A 19555-nucleotide genomic window follows, 5' to 3' on the forward strand; every position below is an offset into this window, starting at 1 on the left:
CATTTTCTGAATTCAACATAGTTTTATGAATCCTTTGCACATGATCACTGAGTATGTACTTGTTATTTTTGCCACCACAACTACGTATTAAAAGTTGAAATCTCATGCTATTGGTTATTTGTTCCTTTATCATTATTGTAACATTCTGCATGCTAAGGACGTGTTTCTGTACTGTCCACTGTTAACCTATTAATTCACTCTCTCAAGGTTAATCTTAGGGACCATCTGTTGATATCGAAGGGAATTATTGATACCCAAAGTCACAGGATCTACGTTTAGCTGTACACCACATTTCACCATTGACTACAGGGTAATGGCAAAGGTTGAATCAGGATGGCTGTTTTCTGTGTGATGGCTGGGTAGTGTCAGAATCAGAATTCTGTTTAATCGCCAACTAAGTGGTCACAAACAAGTAATTTACTGTGGTGTGCAGGAGCATACAGTGAACATTTAAAAATAATGCACAAAATTAAAATTTAGAAAATGTACAACAAAATAAAATATAAATAAAATACTGTGTACATAAAATGTACACCATTTTTTTATGTATACGTAAAATGTACACAGTACAACATTATGGCACAGGGAGTTTGTACTGTGGCCTTGTTGGCACTCACATCTGCGTGCGTGACTGTGGGTGTGAACTGTGTGCAAGCATGTCGGACTAACCAAACCCCACATTTGTGTGGTGTCTGTGCTCTATTTCCCACATGACCAACTGATGGGAAGTTAGACAGTGTTGTTGTTTCCCTCAAGATTCTTCTTCAACTCTTAAGATTCACTTTCATTTACTGAACATTTTGATCTGATACTGTGACGTACAGTATACAGTATTAGACATGTCACCAGCATCCAAAAAACAAATGTTACTCCTCGCATGTGGATGTTCAAATTGGACACATGCTAGTTTCTTAAGCTCCTGTATACAGTCATTTTGGAACCTTGAGAAATATTTACAATTTCACAGTTCAAGATTAGTCTTTTATGATACAATGGGGAAGTGATGAATACTAATTATAGAACAAAACATCTGTTGCTTTGAAGTTCATCACCCTGTTCATATAAGATCATCTTAAAGCCTGTAATCGTTCTTAGTGAACACTCAGCTCTCTACATCTTGACACCAGGCAAAACATCAGACCTATGCCAAGGAGTATCACTTTGCTTGCTATCACACACAATGGTAAGTAGAATATTGTTCTATTTAGTATTCATGACCCAATGTGTAACCATTTAAATTATTAGTTTGTATTAATTCTGGAGGTGTAAAGAGGGAAAGCACAAGAAAAGAAATAAAGATACTGCGGGGAATACTGGTTACATGTTAGGGTTAGAGAACAGTATGTGGAACAGAAAAGTTCCCATTTTCCACGTGATTAAACACAAAAGCTGTATTATGAATCACCACATTCATAGGTATTTCCGACTCTATTTTCAATTATTTTATGCCGCAACCTTTTTGCCCCATATACGGTTGAGTGAGTTTGAGGCCTGGCTCTTTATGGAGGCATATTTGTACTGAAAAAAACAAAAAACATGATTGTTTTGGTAACAAAACTGTTCCTCTGACCCTTCGACAGGAACCAGAGTGCGTCTTCCTCCAAGTTTGTTTGGGTCTGGTCCTGTGGGTGCCCTCATCATCAGCCGGTGGGCGTTGGTACCCCAAATCCCTACCATGTGACGTCTCTCTCATCAGCAACGGCAGTGTGGTCAGTGTGGACTGCACCGAGAGACAACTCACATTCATCCCAAAAGGCATCCCAAGTAACACCACCAATCTGACCCTGACGATCAACCACATCCCTGCCCTGAACTCAACTTCATTCTATGGGCTGGAGAACCTCACCGAGATAGACATGCGCTGCAACTGCGTGCCTGTCAAAGTTGGCCCCAAGGACCGCGTGTGCCTGCAGAGTGTGACCATTGAGAACAACACTTTTACCAAGCTGAGGAGTCTACGGTCCCTGTATCTGGATGGGAATCAGCTCTCCAGCATACCAAAAGGTCTCCCTCAGAACCTCATCTTACTCAGTCTAGAAGTGAATCACATCTATTCAATTCAGAGGGATAACCTCTCAGATATCACCAACGTGGAGATTCTTTATCTCGGCCAAAACTGTTATTATCGTAACCCTTGTAATGTCTCTTATGAAATAGAGGACGGGGCATTTTCACGGCTTAGTAACATGACATTACTATCTCTTAAATCAAACAACTTGTCTTACATTCCAGCCAAATTACCTACAAGCCTCAGGGAGTTATATATTTACAACAACAACATTGAGAAGGTGACCAAGGAGGACTTTCAAAATCTAACCAACCTGGAGATCCTAGACATAAGCGGAAACTGCCCCCGTTGTTATAATGCACCTTTTCCATGTGTCCCATGCCCTCACAATTCTCAACTTCAGATTGATGATGATGCATTTAAGACATTGTCCAAACTCAGGATATTGCGTATGCACAGTAATTCTGTCACGAATGTTCGTTTAATTTGGTTTCAAAATTGCAGCAAGCTACAAGTTCTTGACCTCTCATCCAACTTTTTAGCACAAGACATAACAACCACTACATTCCCACAGGCTCTACCCAATCTGGAAGAATTGGACCTGTCCTTTAACTACGCCTTACAGATGTATCCGCTGACATTGCACCTGAGTCGCTCGTTCTGCTTTCTGAAGTCTCTCAAAGTGTTCAGAATCAGGGGGTTTGTTTTTCAAGAACTGACCTTGGAGGGCATCAGTCCACTAGTATTACTTCCGAACCTGTCGGTCATCGACCTAGGATTCAATTTCATCAAAATAGCTAACCTCAGTAGTTTGATGGAACTGAAACACTTCAAAATAATCAATCTGTCAGAAAATAAAATATCGCTGCCCTCAGAGGGGCCTGCCGGTTTTTCATTCTCAGGACAAGCCATGTACGGTACCCCCATGTCAGGTGCAGAGTACCACAGAGAAGAAGTGAAAGAGGTTCACTATTTCAGATACGATGAGTATGCGCGTAGCTGCAAATACAAAGACAAGGAGGAAGTTGGGATTGTGAACTCATTTGTTAATAGCAACTGCAGCCAGTTTGGAAAAACACTTGATATCAGCAGGAATAATATATTCTTTCTTCACTCGAGATTCTTAAACCTTAGCGACATCAGATGTTTAAATCTCTCTGGAAATGCAATGAGCCAAAGTTTAAACGGTTCTGAGTTTACTCATCTCAGTAACATACAATATCTTGATTTCTCCGAAAATCGACTTGACCTGCTTTATTCCAATGCATTTAAAGAGCTAACAAATCTGGTTATTTTAGACATAAGCAAAAACAACCATTACTTTGAAGCAGAGGGCTTGACTCACATGCTGAATTTCACCTCAAATTTACCAAAACTTAAGACATTGTTAATGAATCACAATCAGATCTCCACCTCGACAAACACAGAGATGATGAGTTGGTCTCTGGAGACATTACAGTTTATAGACAACCGTTTAGACATGTTTTGGAGGGATGGCGATACAAGATACTTTAACTACTTCAAAAACCTGCGTAATCTAAAAGCCCTTTATATCTCTAACAACAACCTCAACTTCATCCCCCAACAAGTATTTGGAGGATTGCCAGACAAACTCATTGAGCTCTACATCAACAACAACAAGCTGACGTCCTTTGCTTGGAAAGAGCTCAACGTCCTTCAAAACTTGGAGGTGTTAGATCTCAGTGATAATGGCCTAACAAAGGTTCCTGCCATACTCTCCAACTGCACAAAATCTCTGAAAAAGCTCCTTTTATGTAAAAACCGTATCGCTAAACTCTCTCAGGATTTTCTAATGGATGCCTTCAGCCTGAAATTCCTGGACCTCAGTTTCAATCGCCTCCAGCACATCGAGCCATCCAGCTTTCCAGATAACGTTGTCAACCACATGGATACTCTACTCCTGCACAACAACCAATTCCTGTGCACTTGCAACGCCACCTGGTTCGTGACGTGGCTTAACAGCACTGAGGTGAACATCCCCAAGCTGGCCACCGATGTGACCTGCTCCTCCCCTGGGACGCAGAGTGGCCACCCAGTCATCTCAGTGGACCTTCAGGCCTGCCAGCACAACTACCTCTCCATCATCCTCTACATCCTCTTCACCTCCCTCGTCCTCGGCTTCCTCGTCCTCTCCATATCCAGCCACCTCTTCCTCTGGGACGTGTGGTACATCTACCACTTCTGCATGGCCAAGCTCAAAGGCTACAGCCGCCTGTCCACGCAGAACGTCTACGACGCCTTTGCGGTGTACGACACGAGCGACCCGGCGGTGTCCGAGTGGGTGCTGCAGGAGCTTCGCGTTCACCTCGAGGAGTGTGACGACCACCGTCTGAGGTTGTGTTTGGAGGAGCGGGACTGGATCCCTGGGTGTCCCTTGATTGACAACCTCTCCCAGAGCATCCATCAGAGTAAAAGGACCATGTTTATACTCACCAACCGGTACATAAGGAGCGGGAACTTCAAGACAGCATTCTACATGGCCCATCAGAGGCTTATGGATGAGAAAGATGATGTCATCATTTTAATCTTCCTGGAAAAGTCACCCTCTCATTCCAAGTACCTGAGGCTGAGGAAGAGACTTTATAGGCGTTCTGTGTTAGAGTGGCCAACCAATCCTCAAGCACAGCCATATTTCTGGTTTGCCCTGAGAAGTGTTCTAGCAACAGAGAGTCACAAACAATACAGCAATCTTTTTAAGGAGACCCTTTAAAAGACATTCTGTATGTACCGTATGGTATAGAAGTTCTGGACTTAAAATTGTATAATTGAATGTTGCAGTACATATTTTTGTTATGTTGAGTTTGTACTTAATGAGGCACATCTCACAATAATAGTTATTGTTGAATTGCTGAATTTTAACTACATTTTGAATCTTGTTGAATCAACACAGACTTGTCATGTTGTTATGCATTGATGATATCCAGACAATGAACTCTCAACCAAATAAGAAATGTAATGTTTGTAAATATATATACTGACACCGATACGAAACAAACAAATTAGTTGGGCACTTAAACTAACATTTCTCATACCTTTTCACAATTAATGTATTATTAATGTGTAGTGTTTTGTGTAGTGCAAAATGTATAGATACAATAACTCATGCAGACCTTGATACATGATGTTTTGCTGATCATCAAAGTTCAATAAAGCCAACACACGTTGGTTTGGGGAATCAAATTCTGTATTGTCTACCAGCAAAGTAAGTCAATAGCCTTACAAGTAAGTTATATAGATTATATAATATCCAATTACAAATGGCTTAAACAGAAACATGTTAAAAATGGTTTCCAAGCACTAATCGTTGAATACTCAATTTAGTTCAATGCCATATGCAATGAGCTATGACTGATTTAAATCGATCATCCCTTTTTACTGAGGTAAATAAACTATCCATGACATAGAATCTTGCTTTATAACCACTGTGTTATTAAAGCATTACATACAAATTACAGCATGCTCATCAGATTACAAAACGAGAAGTGAGACATGAGAACTTCCCCCTAGCACTAACGCTTCTCTCCCAGGACCGCCTTAGAGATACCACCAATCAGATTAATTACTATTTTTAGTCTTTCATTTTGTGTGATGGTCTGAAGAAGCTTAAGTCTGCTTTCTGATCCTGCACAGTTGTTTGGCTCTCCCTGGCTCCCCAACAATATTATCACGATGGTGAGTTTTAATGATAAACAATATTAGTGGTATATGAGTGAGCAGGATTCATAATTTGCTTTAGCTTGGAGTAAAAAAGAAAAGCGGATCCACCCTTACGCTTTCACAAATGGGTTTAGTATTGTATGCTCTGTGATATTCTTTATGCACATTTAGGATTGTCACCTACAAGGTTATGATTTTCAGATATTGTTATACTTCCAAGTGAATGTTACTAACACATTAGGCATAAAGAAATATGATGCGTTTGAGACCATAGTGCACCCATTGTATTTCTTTTACTTGTTTATTTACAGGCTGCTTCCATCTACTGGTTCAAATTGGCATATCTGTTCATGTGTTACTCTGAAATGCAACTCGCTGCACATGTTCGGATGCCAAAGCAGTTTCCATGTGATGTTACTTACTCGACTAAGGATGATGTCACTGTCAGTTGCAATGGACGACAACTCAAAGAGATTCCACACGGTATCCCAAAGGATACAAAGTATCTGCACTTAGAAGAAAACCACATTGCTAACATATCCCAAAAGGCGTTTTGGGATCTGCAAAACCTGACTCTACTCAATCTTAATTGGATAAACAAAAATTATCACACAACACACACTGCTGAGGGTGCTTTTATGAACTTGATCAACCTCCAGGAATTAAGGATGAATGGTAACGGACTGAAACAGATCCCTAATCAACTCCCAGCCACACTGGAAATACTCATGTTAGACTATAATAAGATTATTACCTTGAATAAGAGTAAACTCAGTGGTATAAAAAACATAATTAAATTTTTTTTATCTAAAAACTGTTTTTACGGGAATCCGTGTGGAACATCATCTTTTATTTATTATGGAACATTCTCTGACTTGACTAACCTGCGTGAATTGAGTTTGAACTACAACAATCTAACCCAGGTTCCACAAGGACTGCCCAAATCCCTGCAGAAACTGCAGCTTGCTTCAAACCAAATACAATACATTTCTAGAGATGATTTCCATAATCTAACCAATTTAAGGGTCCTTAGATTACAGGGCAACTGCCCGAGATGTACAAATGCCCCATACCCCTGTGTGCCATGCCCCAATATTTCCCTGGAGATCCACCCTGAGGCATTTGTTAACCTCACAAATCTAGAGACCCTACAGCTTGCAGGGAACTCACTTAAAATTGTCAAGAGCTCTTGGTTTGAGAGTCTGATTAATCTTAAAGACCTTTTCCTTTCATACAATTTACTGTCAGCGGCCATCTCTGAGGATGTTTTTTTGAGTAATCTACCACACCTAGAAAGATTGGACATTTCATTTAACTTTCAACCAGGTATTTACCCTAAAACCATAAATCTTTCAAAACAATTTTCTACATTTGTGTCACTTAAAACATTACACATAGAGGGTCTTGTCTTCAGGGAGATCAATGATAAGTCATTGGAACACCTTTATGAGCTGAGAAATCTATCTGTGTTGAACTTTGGAACTAACTTCATTGTCCGTTGCGATTCCACGATATTTAGAAAATTCTCAAATCTGAAACTTATTTACCTTTCAGAAAACAGGATTTACCCAGTTACGGTGAGCGGCTCATCACGTTATAACTCAGGACAAATCACTGAATCTGTTTCGTTTACACCACCTCTATTAGAATATCAGTCAAATCAAGAGGAACGTTCTTATGAGATAACTCATAGTTTTGTCAAACAAGAGTGTTATGACTCTGGCCATGTATTGTCCCTCAGTTCAAATAATCTGTTCTTCATTTCTCCAAAACAATTTGAACCTTACAAGGACATTGCATGCCTTAACTTATCAAGAAATGGATTTGCAGCTGCACCTAATGGATCAGAGTTTAAATCGCTACCAGACCTAAAGTATCTAGATCTATCCTTCAACAAAATTGATCTAGCCTATGACAATGCCTTTAGTGAATTAAAGAAACTGGAGGTCATAGATTTAAGCTACAATCCACATTATTTTACTGTTTCTGGAGTGACACATAACCTAAACTTTTTAGGAAATCTTCCAGCTTTAAGAGTATTAAATTTGAGTCACAACTATATATTTACATTAACTACTAAGGAAATGAATAGCACATCACTGAGCGAGCTTCAATTCGTAAAAAATAATCTTGGAACGCTCTGGAAAGATAAATCATACTACAAACTTTTCCAAAATCTTGTAAATTTAACATATCTGGATATATCTTTTAATTTTATTTCAACTATACCAAACGAAGTGTTTACATATTTACCAAGTCACATTACAAAACTATGTTTAAGTCATAATTCACTGAAGGAATTTCAGTGGCATGAATTGATACATTTCAAAAAACTTCGTGAAATAAACATAAGCTTCAACTCTTTAGATTATGTGTCGGCAGAGCTTTCAAAATTCACACAAACACTTCAGTTACTTGACCTGAGCTTCAATAACATTGCACAACTCTCAGATGGATTTTTAAAGGGTGCTAAAAGCCTTACGACACTTGACCTCAGCCACAACCAACTGACTCTGATAAACCAGACAACTTTTATATCAAGTCCTGAAAATTACCTGAAAATCTTGTACTTGCAGGGTAATCCTTTCCAATGCACTTGTGATTTATTAGAGTTCATCCTGTGGATTGACAACAATGATGTTAAAATCCCTAGACTTCCTATTGATGTCACATGTTCCATGCCAGCTGAAAGAAAAGGTGAAAAGGTCATTTTCTTTGACATACAGGAGTGTGTAAACGACAATGTCGCTTTTTTGATTTACTTCCTCTCGACATTCATAATCCTTTTCACAATGATAATGGGAATAACGACACATGTCTTTTACTGGGACGCCTCTTACTTTCTGCATTATCTGAAAGCTAAATTGAAAGGCTACTACCCCTTGACCTCAACAGACAGTGCATATGAGGCTTTTATTGTATACGACACCAGCGACCCACAAGTTTCAGAATGGGTTATGGATCACTTGCTAGTACACCTTGAAGAGAGCGGAGAAAAACATTTGCCTCTTTGTCTGGAGAACCGAGACTGGATCCCTGGAACCCCGCTCTTAGACAACCTCTATACGAGCATCCGGCAAAGCCGCAAGACCGTGTTTGTTCTGACTGAGACCTATGTTACGAGTGGTGCCTTCAAGATGGCCATCTACCTGGCCCACCAGAGACTGCTAGACGAGAACGTGGACGTGACGGTGCTTCTGCTCCTGGAGCCTGTGTTACAGTACTCTCCCTTTCTGCGTCTCAGGAGGAGGCTGTGCGGGAGCAGTGTGTTAGAGTGGCCAAGGACTGCCGCTGCAGAACCCTGGTTCTGGCAGTGCTTGAGGAATGCTATTAGGGTAGACAACCAAGTCATGTACAGCAATAGCTACTCTAGGTACTTCAACCAGAAAGAGGAGCACTAGCCATGACATGGACTGGGGTTGTGAAGAGGCTTCCTCTGATTAACATACCTTTGTCACACTTTTGCATGTCCTTTTTTTACTGTCAAAATTCAGTTTTAGCGCTGTGTTTTGAAATGTTCTCATTATCATGATAGCTCAAAAGTTTTATTTTTATCAAGGAATTTCACTTTTTTATTTGAGTAATAATGTATTTCCAGTATGTTCAAATTCTGATCTGCCCATGTCTGTATATATCCAATAATTGATCAAACATGCCTAAATAAATATTTCTTATTCATCCTAGCATGTTGAGGTGACTACTATGAGTAACCACAGGTTTCAAGCATCTCGCACTTTCCTAGTCAAAGTTGGCAGGGGGTGCAATTCATGGCAAGACACAAGACAGCCCTGTCCTGGAATGGACGCCCCCTACAATGTCCTGGCCTATACCTAGCTAGCTTTCAGTTCTAAAAGGTGCAACACTGAATTTAACACACCAGGGACACCGACAATCTCGGCAACCCTGCGCCAGGTATACATTTTTTGTTAACGTCTCTTTAACCGTACAGAGGCGTATAAAACAAGACTGAGTGCGTAGACACACATATACGATAAATTGCTCTTCCATCTTGAAATTGTCAAACCTAGAAATGTTTACCATGACGAACAGTTACTAGTTGCTACGTTACAAGAAACAAGAAACCAACCCGATTGAACAACGCTAGCGTTTTCACGCTCCTCAAACATAAAGTTGAGAAAATCCAACTTGAAACGCTCCGCTCCGCTCGCCTTCCCACAATGCCCTACACCAGCGTCAACGCCCGGTTTCATTGAAAATGGATTGGAAGCCGCCGCTCCGCGCCGCGCCGCTGCGCTCCGCTGTAGTGGACACGCACGGTTAAACTAATTGTGGTAGTGCTAGACGTGGACGGTGGAGTGTTCATCTCAGGTACCGACAAATGTTGGCCAATAGTAACAATTTGCGGTGAGGCTGTGTCTTGGCACAAGAGGTCACATATTTTAATAGCTGTTGCAGGTTGAACAAAATATTTTCGAAAGGTCAAAAAAATATTTTATGAAAGAAAAAAAAGAAATTGCCGGCCTAGAAATTTGGAGATCTGGTAGCAGGGCCAGACCAACGGTATAAATTTCACGGCAGTCTAGATTTCTAACCTGGGCCCTAAGGCCCCACCGCTTAAAACAGGGTCAGGTTTGGGAGTGGGGATTGGACTATGGCTAATATTAAGAGCTGCAAAACATTTTGTGACTCATCTAATTAAAGTAGACTACCTTCGACGTTATACCTTTCATCCACTCACTTCAGGACATTATACCTAGGCTACTTTGTGTTGATACGTTTTTTATCCGCATGGTGTCGTCGTTGACATAACATCATAGCCAAAAGGGACTTCATTTCACTAGACTGAGAAACGGAGAACATCTTCAAACACATGATCTGACTCACTCGGCATATGGACGACTTTAAATCGTACTTATTACATGTAATTATGATTAATCAACATATTTTTACATCATGTATAGTTTCCTCTTGATGCAAGATATCGCTTAATCCTTTGTAAACTACCAAATGAACGTGTATGATTTGACGTCACGTATTTGCATATTGGCGGGGTATAAAAACCTTCGTTTGCTCAACGAGCGCACATTTGAGCTCTGCATTGACAGGAATTCACACGTATACCTACCCTATAACAATCCAACTCCGGTGAGTTTTCTTGGCTTGTCATATTCCAGCATTTAATTTGTGGTCAGTCATTTATGCTGTAGCCTATGTTTATATCGAGACATCAACTGCAAAAAATTGGTGTTGCGCTGTAGTCTACGCCATGTGCAAACCTCTTGACGGTATACTTCAGAGACCAGTGAAGCGAGATTTAATTATAGAAAATGGTAGTAAGAAAGTAGGCTATTGTTTATCCGTTGTGAGGCTTTAGGGAACAATAGCTGTATGGTTACTGAATGTGGTATGCAGACGCAGACCAGCCTGCTTTGAATCGACTTGTGTCTGAGGTTTCGGACGTTACAATGTTGCCAAATTGGTTTTTGATAAAAACGTAGCAAATTTAGTTTTTTGCAACGTAGACATCTCGCGGTAAAGGTGTATACTATTGGTGACTCGTAGTCCGCAAATTACCACCTCCTCCTCTAACCTGTTTATTGAGATGCTGCCAAGCAGGGCGGTGGTTCCTTAGTTTGCTGTTGATTTGGGCGGGGGAGGGGGGTGGGGGGCGGTATGGCACAATGCCCTTCTCTGACCAATGGCACGTGCACTCATTTGCTAATTTAGCGTCTACATAAATCTTTAAACACATTTTTGGGTTTGACGATATTTAGAACACAGGCAACGATCAGTGCTTTTGAACGTCTTTCCATGGCGATTGTGCCAAGCCCATATCTAATGAATAGGGAATCGATTAGGCCCTGTTTTGCTTTAAACTGATTTGCAAATTGCAATTGGGTTGCATGTGGACTGCATTGTCTTCATGTTCATTTGAGTTGTTTGGTTTCTTGAATTTCTGTTTTTCTTGAATTTCTTTTTTCTGTCTAGACCACCTGCAAACATGTCTGACAAGCCCGATTTGGCAGAAGTCACCAACTTCGACAAAACCAAGCTGAAGAAGACTGACACGCAAGAGAAAAACCCCCTTCCCTCCAAAGAAAGTAAGTTATCCTCCATTGTTTAACAAAACGTGAGGCTTTTGCACTGAATACTTGGTGCTTTTTTTAAAGACTGACCGTGTTATTTGTCTTGCAGCGATTGAACAGGAGAAGGCGGCGTCATAATGAGGAAGCGGTTTTCTCTATGCACTGTACATTCCACAAGCATTGCCTTTTTTTCACCCCTTAGCTGTAAATCTGTAACCGAAAACCATGTTGCATTGTGATTGGACAAAAGTAGACGGTACAAGCCACACCCTGCGTACAGACCCTGCCCAGCTTCCCTAGATCCCTTTTTTTACAAGAATGAGAACTTGTGACTGGCAGCCCGACGAGATCTTTGCTTGTCCTTTTGTCACTTTGCCCTTGGTCACCTGTCCCCATGAAGACATCTGTCTCACACTGCATGTGTGAAGGAGGGGTAGAGCAATGGTGTGCTTGAACCACCCAGGGACCTACATGTCTCATCTAGAATATGGTTTCTGGTGACCTGTGAAATGCTTTCAAATCAAACTGTTGGGGTTTCTGTTTAAATTGTTTTTGTATAAGTTTCAATTATTGGAATGCACAAGTTTGTTTTGATATGCAAATAAAAAAATAAATGACTGAATCTCATTGCATGTTTCTGTAGCACCTCTTCACTGACACGGCAGTCAGCAAAGCTTGCCAATCGTGTTGAACTTGACAAATGGGCGCAACCCTCAACTGAGCCTCTCTTGTATACAGACTGCATTACAGACTGCATTAAAGCCACTAACTGACACTCGCAGGCATTGGAGCACTCTGCCCCTCTAAGTGGATGAGCAGACATCGCCCCTGTCTGCAGCTCTGGCACAGAGCGTGCCTGTCATCTGACCTAGAAAAGTACCCATGGCAATCCCCAGTGCAGCAGCTTAACGGCTTGACCCAACAAAACAATGCCACCTTTGGTGTTGGGTCTGGAGAAGGCAAAAAACACGAGTACCTGATGACCAGTGGATGTATGGTATTTAGGCTGTGTTTTGCAACTTGTTGATTCCTCTGCCATGCTTGTTTGTTGGAACAATTTAGGCTGTTAATCTGGATGAGGACTGCTGTTGCACCTATTTTGGCCAGATCAGTTGAGGGTTGGGTTTACAGGACATTTATATCTCATCCCATATTAATTCAACTAGGGTAACTAGGCTTATGGTACATGTGTGGATATGTGGGTTCCTGTAAGCTGGTTAGTCTTAATGACAAATGAATCCTCTTGGGAGCTGTTGAGGTCTCTAGCCAAGTGTCTCTGGCTTTGTTCTTCTGGACATCATGACCTCATACAGATCAGATCAATACGGAGGTCAGATCATGCTTTGTAGGCTGTTGTTGCCATTCTGGTGAAGTGAACTGGCAGATTTCCCATGTACTATTGACAAGATTACAGGATGTAGCCATATTTGCTATGTATCTAAATGGATCCATCCAGATCATTTCAACACATTCACCAAAGTCAGGGCTTCCCAATCCTGGTCGTCGGGCCTCACTACCCTGCATGTTTTAGATGTTTTCCTGCTCTAAAACCTGATTCAAATAAATGGTCGTTATCAGGCTTGGATAACGACCATTTATTTGAATCAGGTGTGTTGGATCCTAGTGTGACCACGATTGGGAAATCCTGACGTAGACAATATGATTGTGGTGATGTTGCGTCCTCTAAAATAAACACTGCTTGTCTACATCAAGCTTGTATTCTGTTATCAAATTATGCAACTCAATCATGATTCATGACTTAGACTGTACTAAGGGCCTGTTTTCTGCATGTTTTCTGAAAAAAGGCCAAAAAAATCCTGCAGTTTCTCACTCCTGGTCTGGAGCCTCACTAGACATCATGCAGACTGGCACAGCATGACAGAGCCAAGCCTGCTTTCAGGCCATCCTAGCCTCTTGACCCTTCCCCTCCAACTTCAGAATAGTCAAACCCTTCCTGCCCTAGTTAAAGACTTGCCAGGCCATGTAGAGGCCTGTCTAGCCTTGTACATACCAACACTGCGTTGGAGCTTGTTTCCTCGTAATTGTTCTGACAGCTCAGAGGAGCAGTACTCCTTGGTCCCTCCTTTCTCAGCCCTCAGCTGTGGCTGCTGCTGATTCAGCCAGTGGGCTGATGTAGACTTTAAGAAACCCCCTTTTCTCGGTCAGTACTACCTCCAGCCCTTCCACATATTCCTAGGTCTTAGTGTGGTTACAGAAATATAACTGTTGACACAGTAGCATTTCTGGCAGATACTGAGAGAGATAGTAGGTGCTGATAGCGGGTGCTGGATTCCATTTCAGCAATATGGTTGCCACTCTGTAATAGACCAGGTCATATGTAGCTTTACACTCTTCACTAAGAAGGGTTTAGACACACACACTGCAGCCTCCTAGTTGGTTTACTGTGTCTGCCAGGCTCCCCTTATGATCTGCTCAGTAATACAAGGTGACAGGTACGCACTTGTTCTTCCTGAACCTAATTGAAAAGGACAGGTTGCGCCTCCAGATCATGTGCTCCGATATACAGTACAGAAGGTGAGACTCAGAGGGACGGCACAGCACAGGCAGGTGCAGTGCCTTGTGCAGTCAGCCCCAAATGATTTCTTTCTCTTTTCTGTTGAGAGAAAACACATTTATCATGACATATCCGAATAATAGAGTAAATCATCTTCAATCGATCAACGACTCAACGATACACTCGACTCAACTACCAATTTGTGTAACGAATAAGGGTGTAATCTGAGTCAGTGTATACGGTAGACTACAGGAAACACACAGAAATGCCACGTTGTAGACATATTGTGTCAAGACATTTGTCTGCAATATTATTATGATTTCTAACTGGTTGTTCCCATCTTTGATTGTAATTGGCTATATCTCGTTCTATGCCGTTGTAAAATCCAGCATAACCGGTCGCATACAGGTTGTCCTCATAACATTCTTTAACATTCCATATAACTGCGCATTGAATATTTCAAATAAAAAAACACTGCAAAGGTGTCCATCTGGCTGTTGCGTGGCAACGATTTATGTAGAAACTATACTTTGTAGTGGCGGAAGAATGACGGTTTATTATTAAACTATATTGTTTCAAATTCTTTTTATTTATGAAACCATATCAAATATTTGTAGAAGCAGTTTTAGAAAATCAATAAGCCCCCCTCTTGGGGCTTATTGCTTAAATTAAGTATCATGTCTGTGCTGTGTAGGAGCTTGACTTTAGTTGTTTTAAATGTCACTGCGCCACGGAGTTTGAGGAAGTGTGTCTTTTCCTCACTAAGCTCAACCTCATGACAAGTGCCCCCATGTCAGACACAGTGGCACACACAGACTCGGGTGAGAAAGCTTAGACAGAGCCCTGGATGCATGCCAGCTGAAGGTGTGAGGGTTGAGTAGTGTTGCTTTAGTGGCTGTCAGGAGAATCAAGGGCCTGCGTTTCTGATTGCCTTGACTACTTTGTTTCCTTTCTACTCTGTGCAACGCCTGCAGCTGCATCTTTTCACCCTGTGGATGTGTGAGGGGGGTATGTGTGTTTTCAGATGATGTAACTGACTTCCAGACCTGTATAGTGAGTCTACAGAACGTAACAGCTGCGCTGATAAACCAACAATGGCTTGTGCTAGGGGGAAGGGTAGAAGTTCACATGTATCATTTTGATTCCCAGGCTCAATCAAAGCTGTTCTCTAGACTATTTTTAAGCTTATATCTCATATTTGTCATATTACATTTACCATTACCAGAAAGAGAGAGAGAGAGAGAGAGAGAGAGCGGAGGAGGTGGAGATAGAGGAAAAATACAGAATTCATTCCGACCTTATTCTTTATCTGAACTGTAAAACGGTTAAACATCTGCGATGCAAGTACCCCCAGCCCCTCCCCCCTTCCGGACCCTTGTGTGGTCCAGGCACACAACAGCCCCTTAGTGTCCTAATACAATGTGCGGGGCAGAGGGGGCTCTCCAGCTCTTGCCCCACACTGCGGGGCGCTAGGCGCTCCCATGCCAGGGACGCTGCCACCCCTCTGTTCCCTTCTTACAACAGCTACCGCTGCAAAGCCACAAGTAACACTCTCAACCAAAGCCCTGAAGTTGTGTATCAAAGAATAAACCAACAAAAACGCAAAGAAATCACAGTTTATACAGGTATTATCCACAATATATATGTCCTTATTTATTTTTCATTAGACAATGTCTTTTTGTGAGAGTTTTGATCGACTCAAAATGCTTATCCATAATTTGTCCGATTAATGAACGTGTGTAATCAGTGGCACTGTTGTGGTTTTCACTGGGTTCTGGGGGGGTAATGCCATCATGGTGCACAGTGAATCAGAGACGGTTGCCCAGAGAAAGAGATGCAAACAGAGGCCAGGCACACTGAGAAGTGATTGTATTGGACTTGGCCCCAGAGCCAGAAGGCCATCTGCCAGTGTTGTGACGGTTGTGACGGGCTAGGTCTAGGGTTGAGGTAGAGCCAGGGCTGGTGCTAGTGCTGGAGCTGGGGCTCTCTACAAGGAACACAAGTGCCTTTGACGCAAACAGGACTAAAGTGTCAATCGAATAAAGGGCTGTGACTCAGGCCACATTGCTGCTGTTTTGCACGCTACTGTAAATTGACTTGACGTTAACTGTGTATTAAACAAATATCTACGTGCAGTAAAAAAATGTTTTTGTTTAGCTGGTGTAATTTTAGGCTAACCATAATATGTTATAGCAATGAAGATAAGCAAATGTATTATCTGTCTTGCACGCAAGACCATGTTTTAAACGGCAGTTACCATTTTTTAAGACGAAATACTGAAAGGGTCAAATATAACACTTTACAAGTAAATAAGGTAAGAGGAAGTCACACCAGTTATCAGAATAGCAGCTGTTATATCTTTGTGTCGGAATGTTCTTTCTCCTCGTGGTTAGACTCAGAGTTGAATGGCCTGCACTTTCTCTTTCTGTTTCCATGGTAGCAGACAGGTGCCATCGGCATAGTACATAGACACATTAAAGAGACTGGTGCTGTTCAGAATTCTCCAATCAATAGGGCTTGGCCAGTGAATTTATCAGTGCCAAAGATGCACGTAGAAATACATTTCAGTTCACCAACATGTTTGAAATATATTTGGTTATATTGACAGGAGGCAGTCCTGGCATAAGCCTTGTCTTCTGATCTGTGGCACCATGAACAATAAAGACACTATGCTCTGTGGCCCATTTACAGTCAAATATAGTCACATATATTCAGGAAGTTTTCAGTGCTGTTGTTCCATTCTGTTTCCTGTTTATGGCTCCTGGAGCCTGGCTATCAGCAGACCGTCAGCTGTCTCCTGTTCTCCCTTTAGCAAGCCTTCCACTGACAGTACTGATTACTGATAAATACAAGCATGCTTAGGGAATGCAGTCTTGGTGCTACTGTTCTGTTGTTTATGTTTGTTGAACACATACTCTGGCGTAGTGTCCAATTAACATTGATTTAAACAAACACAATCCAGATGTAAAAGTTATGATTTTACAATTTTATGAAGAATAAAAAAAAAAACATGTTTTAAAGAAAGCAAGACTATTAGGACACATACATTTGTACACAAACGTGATATTTCTTCAGGCAGCTTCGACATTCGCCCAGCCTAGTTTTATTCATACCATCACATTCAACCTATTAAAGGAAACAGATAATGCTCAAGTTGGCTGAGACTGGCTCTAGCTGGAGGATGAGTGGAATGGAAGAAAATCCCTCCCCTAACCATCCAGAGAAAAGTTCAGCTTGGCTGCTTCACAATGTACGTGCCAGTCAGGTCAGTACATGAAACTCCCTCCCGAGGGAATGTCTGGGTAAAAGTGAATATTTACCTGTCCTGGCTTCCAGACTTGCAGAAACAAGATCAAGACACTCCTGCACTGGGCCCCTTTCATAATAGGGATTGTAGTTATCTAACAACTCAAAAACACTGGCTTTGGGGCTGTAAAAATAAACATGTCCTCACGTTTCAAAAAATACTTCTGTTGAATTAGAAATGTATTATACTTAACTGAAGAAATAGAGACAAGTTGTAAAGACTGTCAAGTTGGAAAAATGTAAATACATAGATCAATGATTACAACGGCTGTGTAATAAAAAGAGAAGTTATTTATTGAAATGTGTTGCCAAACATAGTGTTGACCAGAGCTGTAGTTTGTAGTCAAAATAAGCGGGGAAACCTCCATGGGAAAAGAGGGTTTGTTAAGATTAGAGTAAGGGTTTTAATCTCAACAATTTCATGGGAAAAAAACAAGATGGGGCAAGTTGGGACAACATGTTTTCCCGAGAGTTATTTTGGACTCTGCCAACCACAAGTGGATAAAATCCACATTAGTCATCTATCAAAAACAATCCAGTGCAGCTCAAAGTTAGCCTACTGGTAAGTTTACAGTCATCTTGTATTTACTGCAGGAACATTGTCATGATGTAATGTATGACGTTTCCCCACTAATTAATCAAATCAAAGGCATGAGTACCTTCGTGAGGCTGTGGTTGTCAGCTAAGGCAGCCAGATGCCTGCTACCCTGGCACCATCACTAATTCATGGCGTTTCTGCTGGGGCCTCATCTCCTGCAGAGCCCCAGCATGGCTCACACTGGAGAGACAGGATCTTCTAGGGACACTGAGAGAAGCTTCCCTTGGAATGAAAGTGACAAGGGATGAATAATTAAGAGGTTTTCCATCTATGCAGATATATCTACAAATCAGAAGCTGAAGATACATCTGCAAGCAACTTCTGTACTTCTTTCTGTCATGTAACTTAAACCTTTCAACATAATTGTGGGTCGAATGATCATATTGTTAGAATGTCTTATTACTAGCAGAAACAGCAATGTTTCATTATCATAGTAGTAGTAGTGATAGTATTGGTGTTGCTATTATTATTTATATTTATACTGGCTGATAATAATTTTAAAAAAAGTTATTTTTCAAACACCCAAATTTTTTGTGGTTTCAATTGTGAATATGGTGTGTAAAACATTAGATATTCATTGAGGAACCTCAAGTACTGTTAGCGTTAGTATTTATAAAACACAACAAAGATGCGGAAAGTGAAACATGACAATTAAGTCCCAAGCAGGTTGATACTGTAAAACCTGAGGAACTCTCTCACTCTTGATCACTCTGACCGGACCAGTCACCCTGTTCCTCCAGGCTTCAGTCCGACTCAGGGAACCTTTCCCTGCCACACCCAGAGGTCAGAGGTCAGTGAGTCTCAATAGATAACATCTTTCTTTGTCCCAAGGAAAGTATTGTCTACACGTGACAGAAAGTAATTATAATATAACTGGTTTGTCCCCTTTGCAGAACAGGAATATGTGCCAGTCAAAGAATGATCAGTCGTGTCCTGTATAGATGGATCCCTCTAATCCATTGGGTAACATCTTATTTTGAATTAAATCAAACAGATTTGACAGAAAAATATACACCATCCTAGAAATGCTCGCCCATTGCATTGATGGAACTTAATCATCCCCACATGATATCGAATAAGGAATGCTTTCATGGCTTGTGTTTCACATGTGAACCAAAAGTTAGCATTGATCATTGTATTGATGTCAAAACAACTGTAATTGTTCAGATTCTAATGACGGGTAGTGTAATACTACCCAGACTATGTCTGTCTCATTCTAATACACAGAGATGTTGACTAGGCGATTTTTACATTTTTCACTGAAATTCCTTCAGTGAAAGCTTTCAGCTCTACCAGGTGAAGTGGGTGGCAGGTTGCGCAAGAGCACTCAGCACAAAGCATGAAAGGTTATCTTTGTATTCTACAACAACCTTATTCTAGAGTCCATGATGACTCACCCCAGC

The 19555-nt window shown here is 41.2% G+C and overlaps 3 protein-coding genes across 3 annotated transcripts; all 3 read left to right on the forward strand.

The window, feature by feature from the left end:
* The first annotated feature begins 1213 nt into the window (after nucleotides 1-1213).
* Nucleotides 1214-4739, forward strand: LOC146233767 (toll-like receptor 7). The gene is made up of 3 exons (XM_084688462.1): nucleotides 1214-1225; nucleotides 1581-2849; nucleotides 3699-4739. Exons 1-3 carry the CDS (start codon nucleotides 1214-1216, stop codon nucleotides 4737-4739), a joined length of 2322 nt encoding a protein of 773 aa, XP_084544588.1.
* Nucleotides 4740-6002: 1263 nt separating this feature from the next.
* On the forward strand, nucleotides 6003-9337 carry tlr8a (toll-like receptor 8a). The gene has a single exon (XM_084688329.1). It carries the CDS (start codon nucleotides 6037-6039, stop codon nucleotides 9085-9087), a length of 3051 nt encoding a protein of 1016 aa, XP_084544455.1. The 5' UTR covers nucleotides 6003-6036; the 3' UTR covers nucleotides 9088-9337.
* A 1300-nt stretch (nucleotides 9338-10637) lies between these two features.
* On the forward strand, nucleotides 10638-12355 carry tmsb4x (thymosin beta 4 X-linked). Its single transcript, XM_084688340.1, has 3 exons — nucleotides 10638-10792; nucleotides 11636-11748; nucleotides 11843-12355. The coding sequence occupies exons 2-3, from the start codon at nucleotides 11649-11651 to the stop codon at nucleotides 11869-11871; spliced, it is 129 nt and encodes a 42-aa protein (XP_084544466.1). The 5' UTR covers nucleotides 10638-10792; nucleotides 11636-11648; the 3' UTR covers nucleotides 11872-12355.
* The last annotated feature ends 7200 nt before the right edge of the window (nucleotides 12356-19555 follow it).

This window comes from Hypomesus nipponensis, chromosome 23 (genome assembly GCF_054491055.1).
Source record: "Hypomesus nipponensis isolate SF chromosome 23, ASM5449105v1, whole genome shotgun sequence".
Lineage (NCBI taxonomy): Eukaryota > Metazoa > Chordata > Actinopteri > Osmeriformes > Osmeridae > Hypomesus > Hypomesus nipponensis.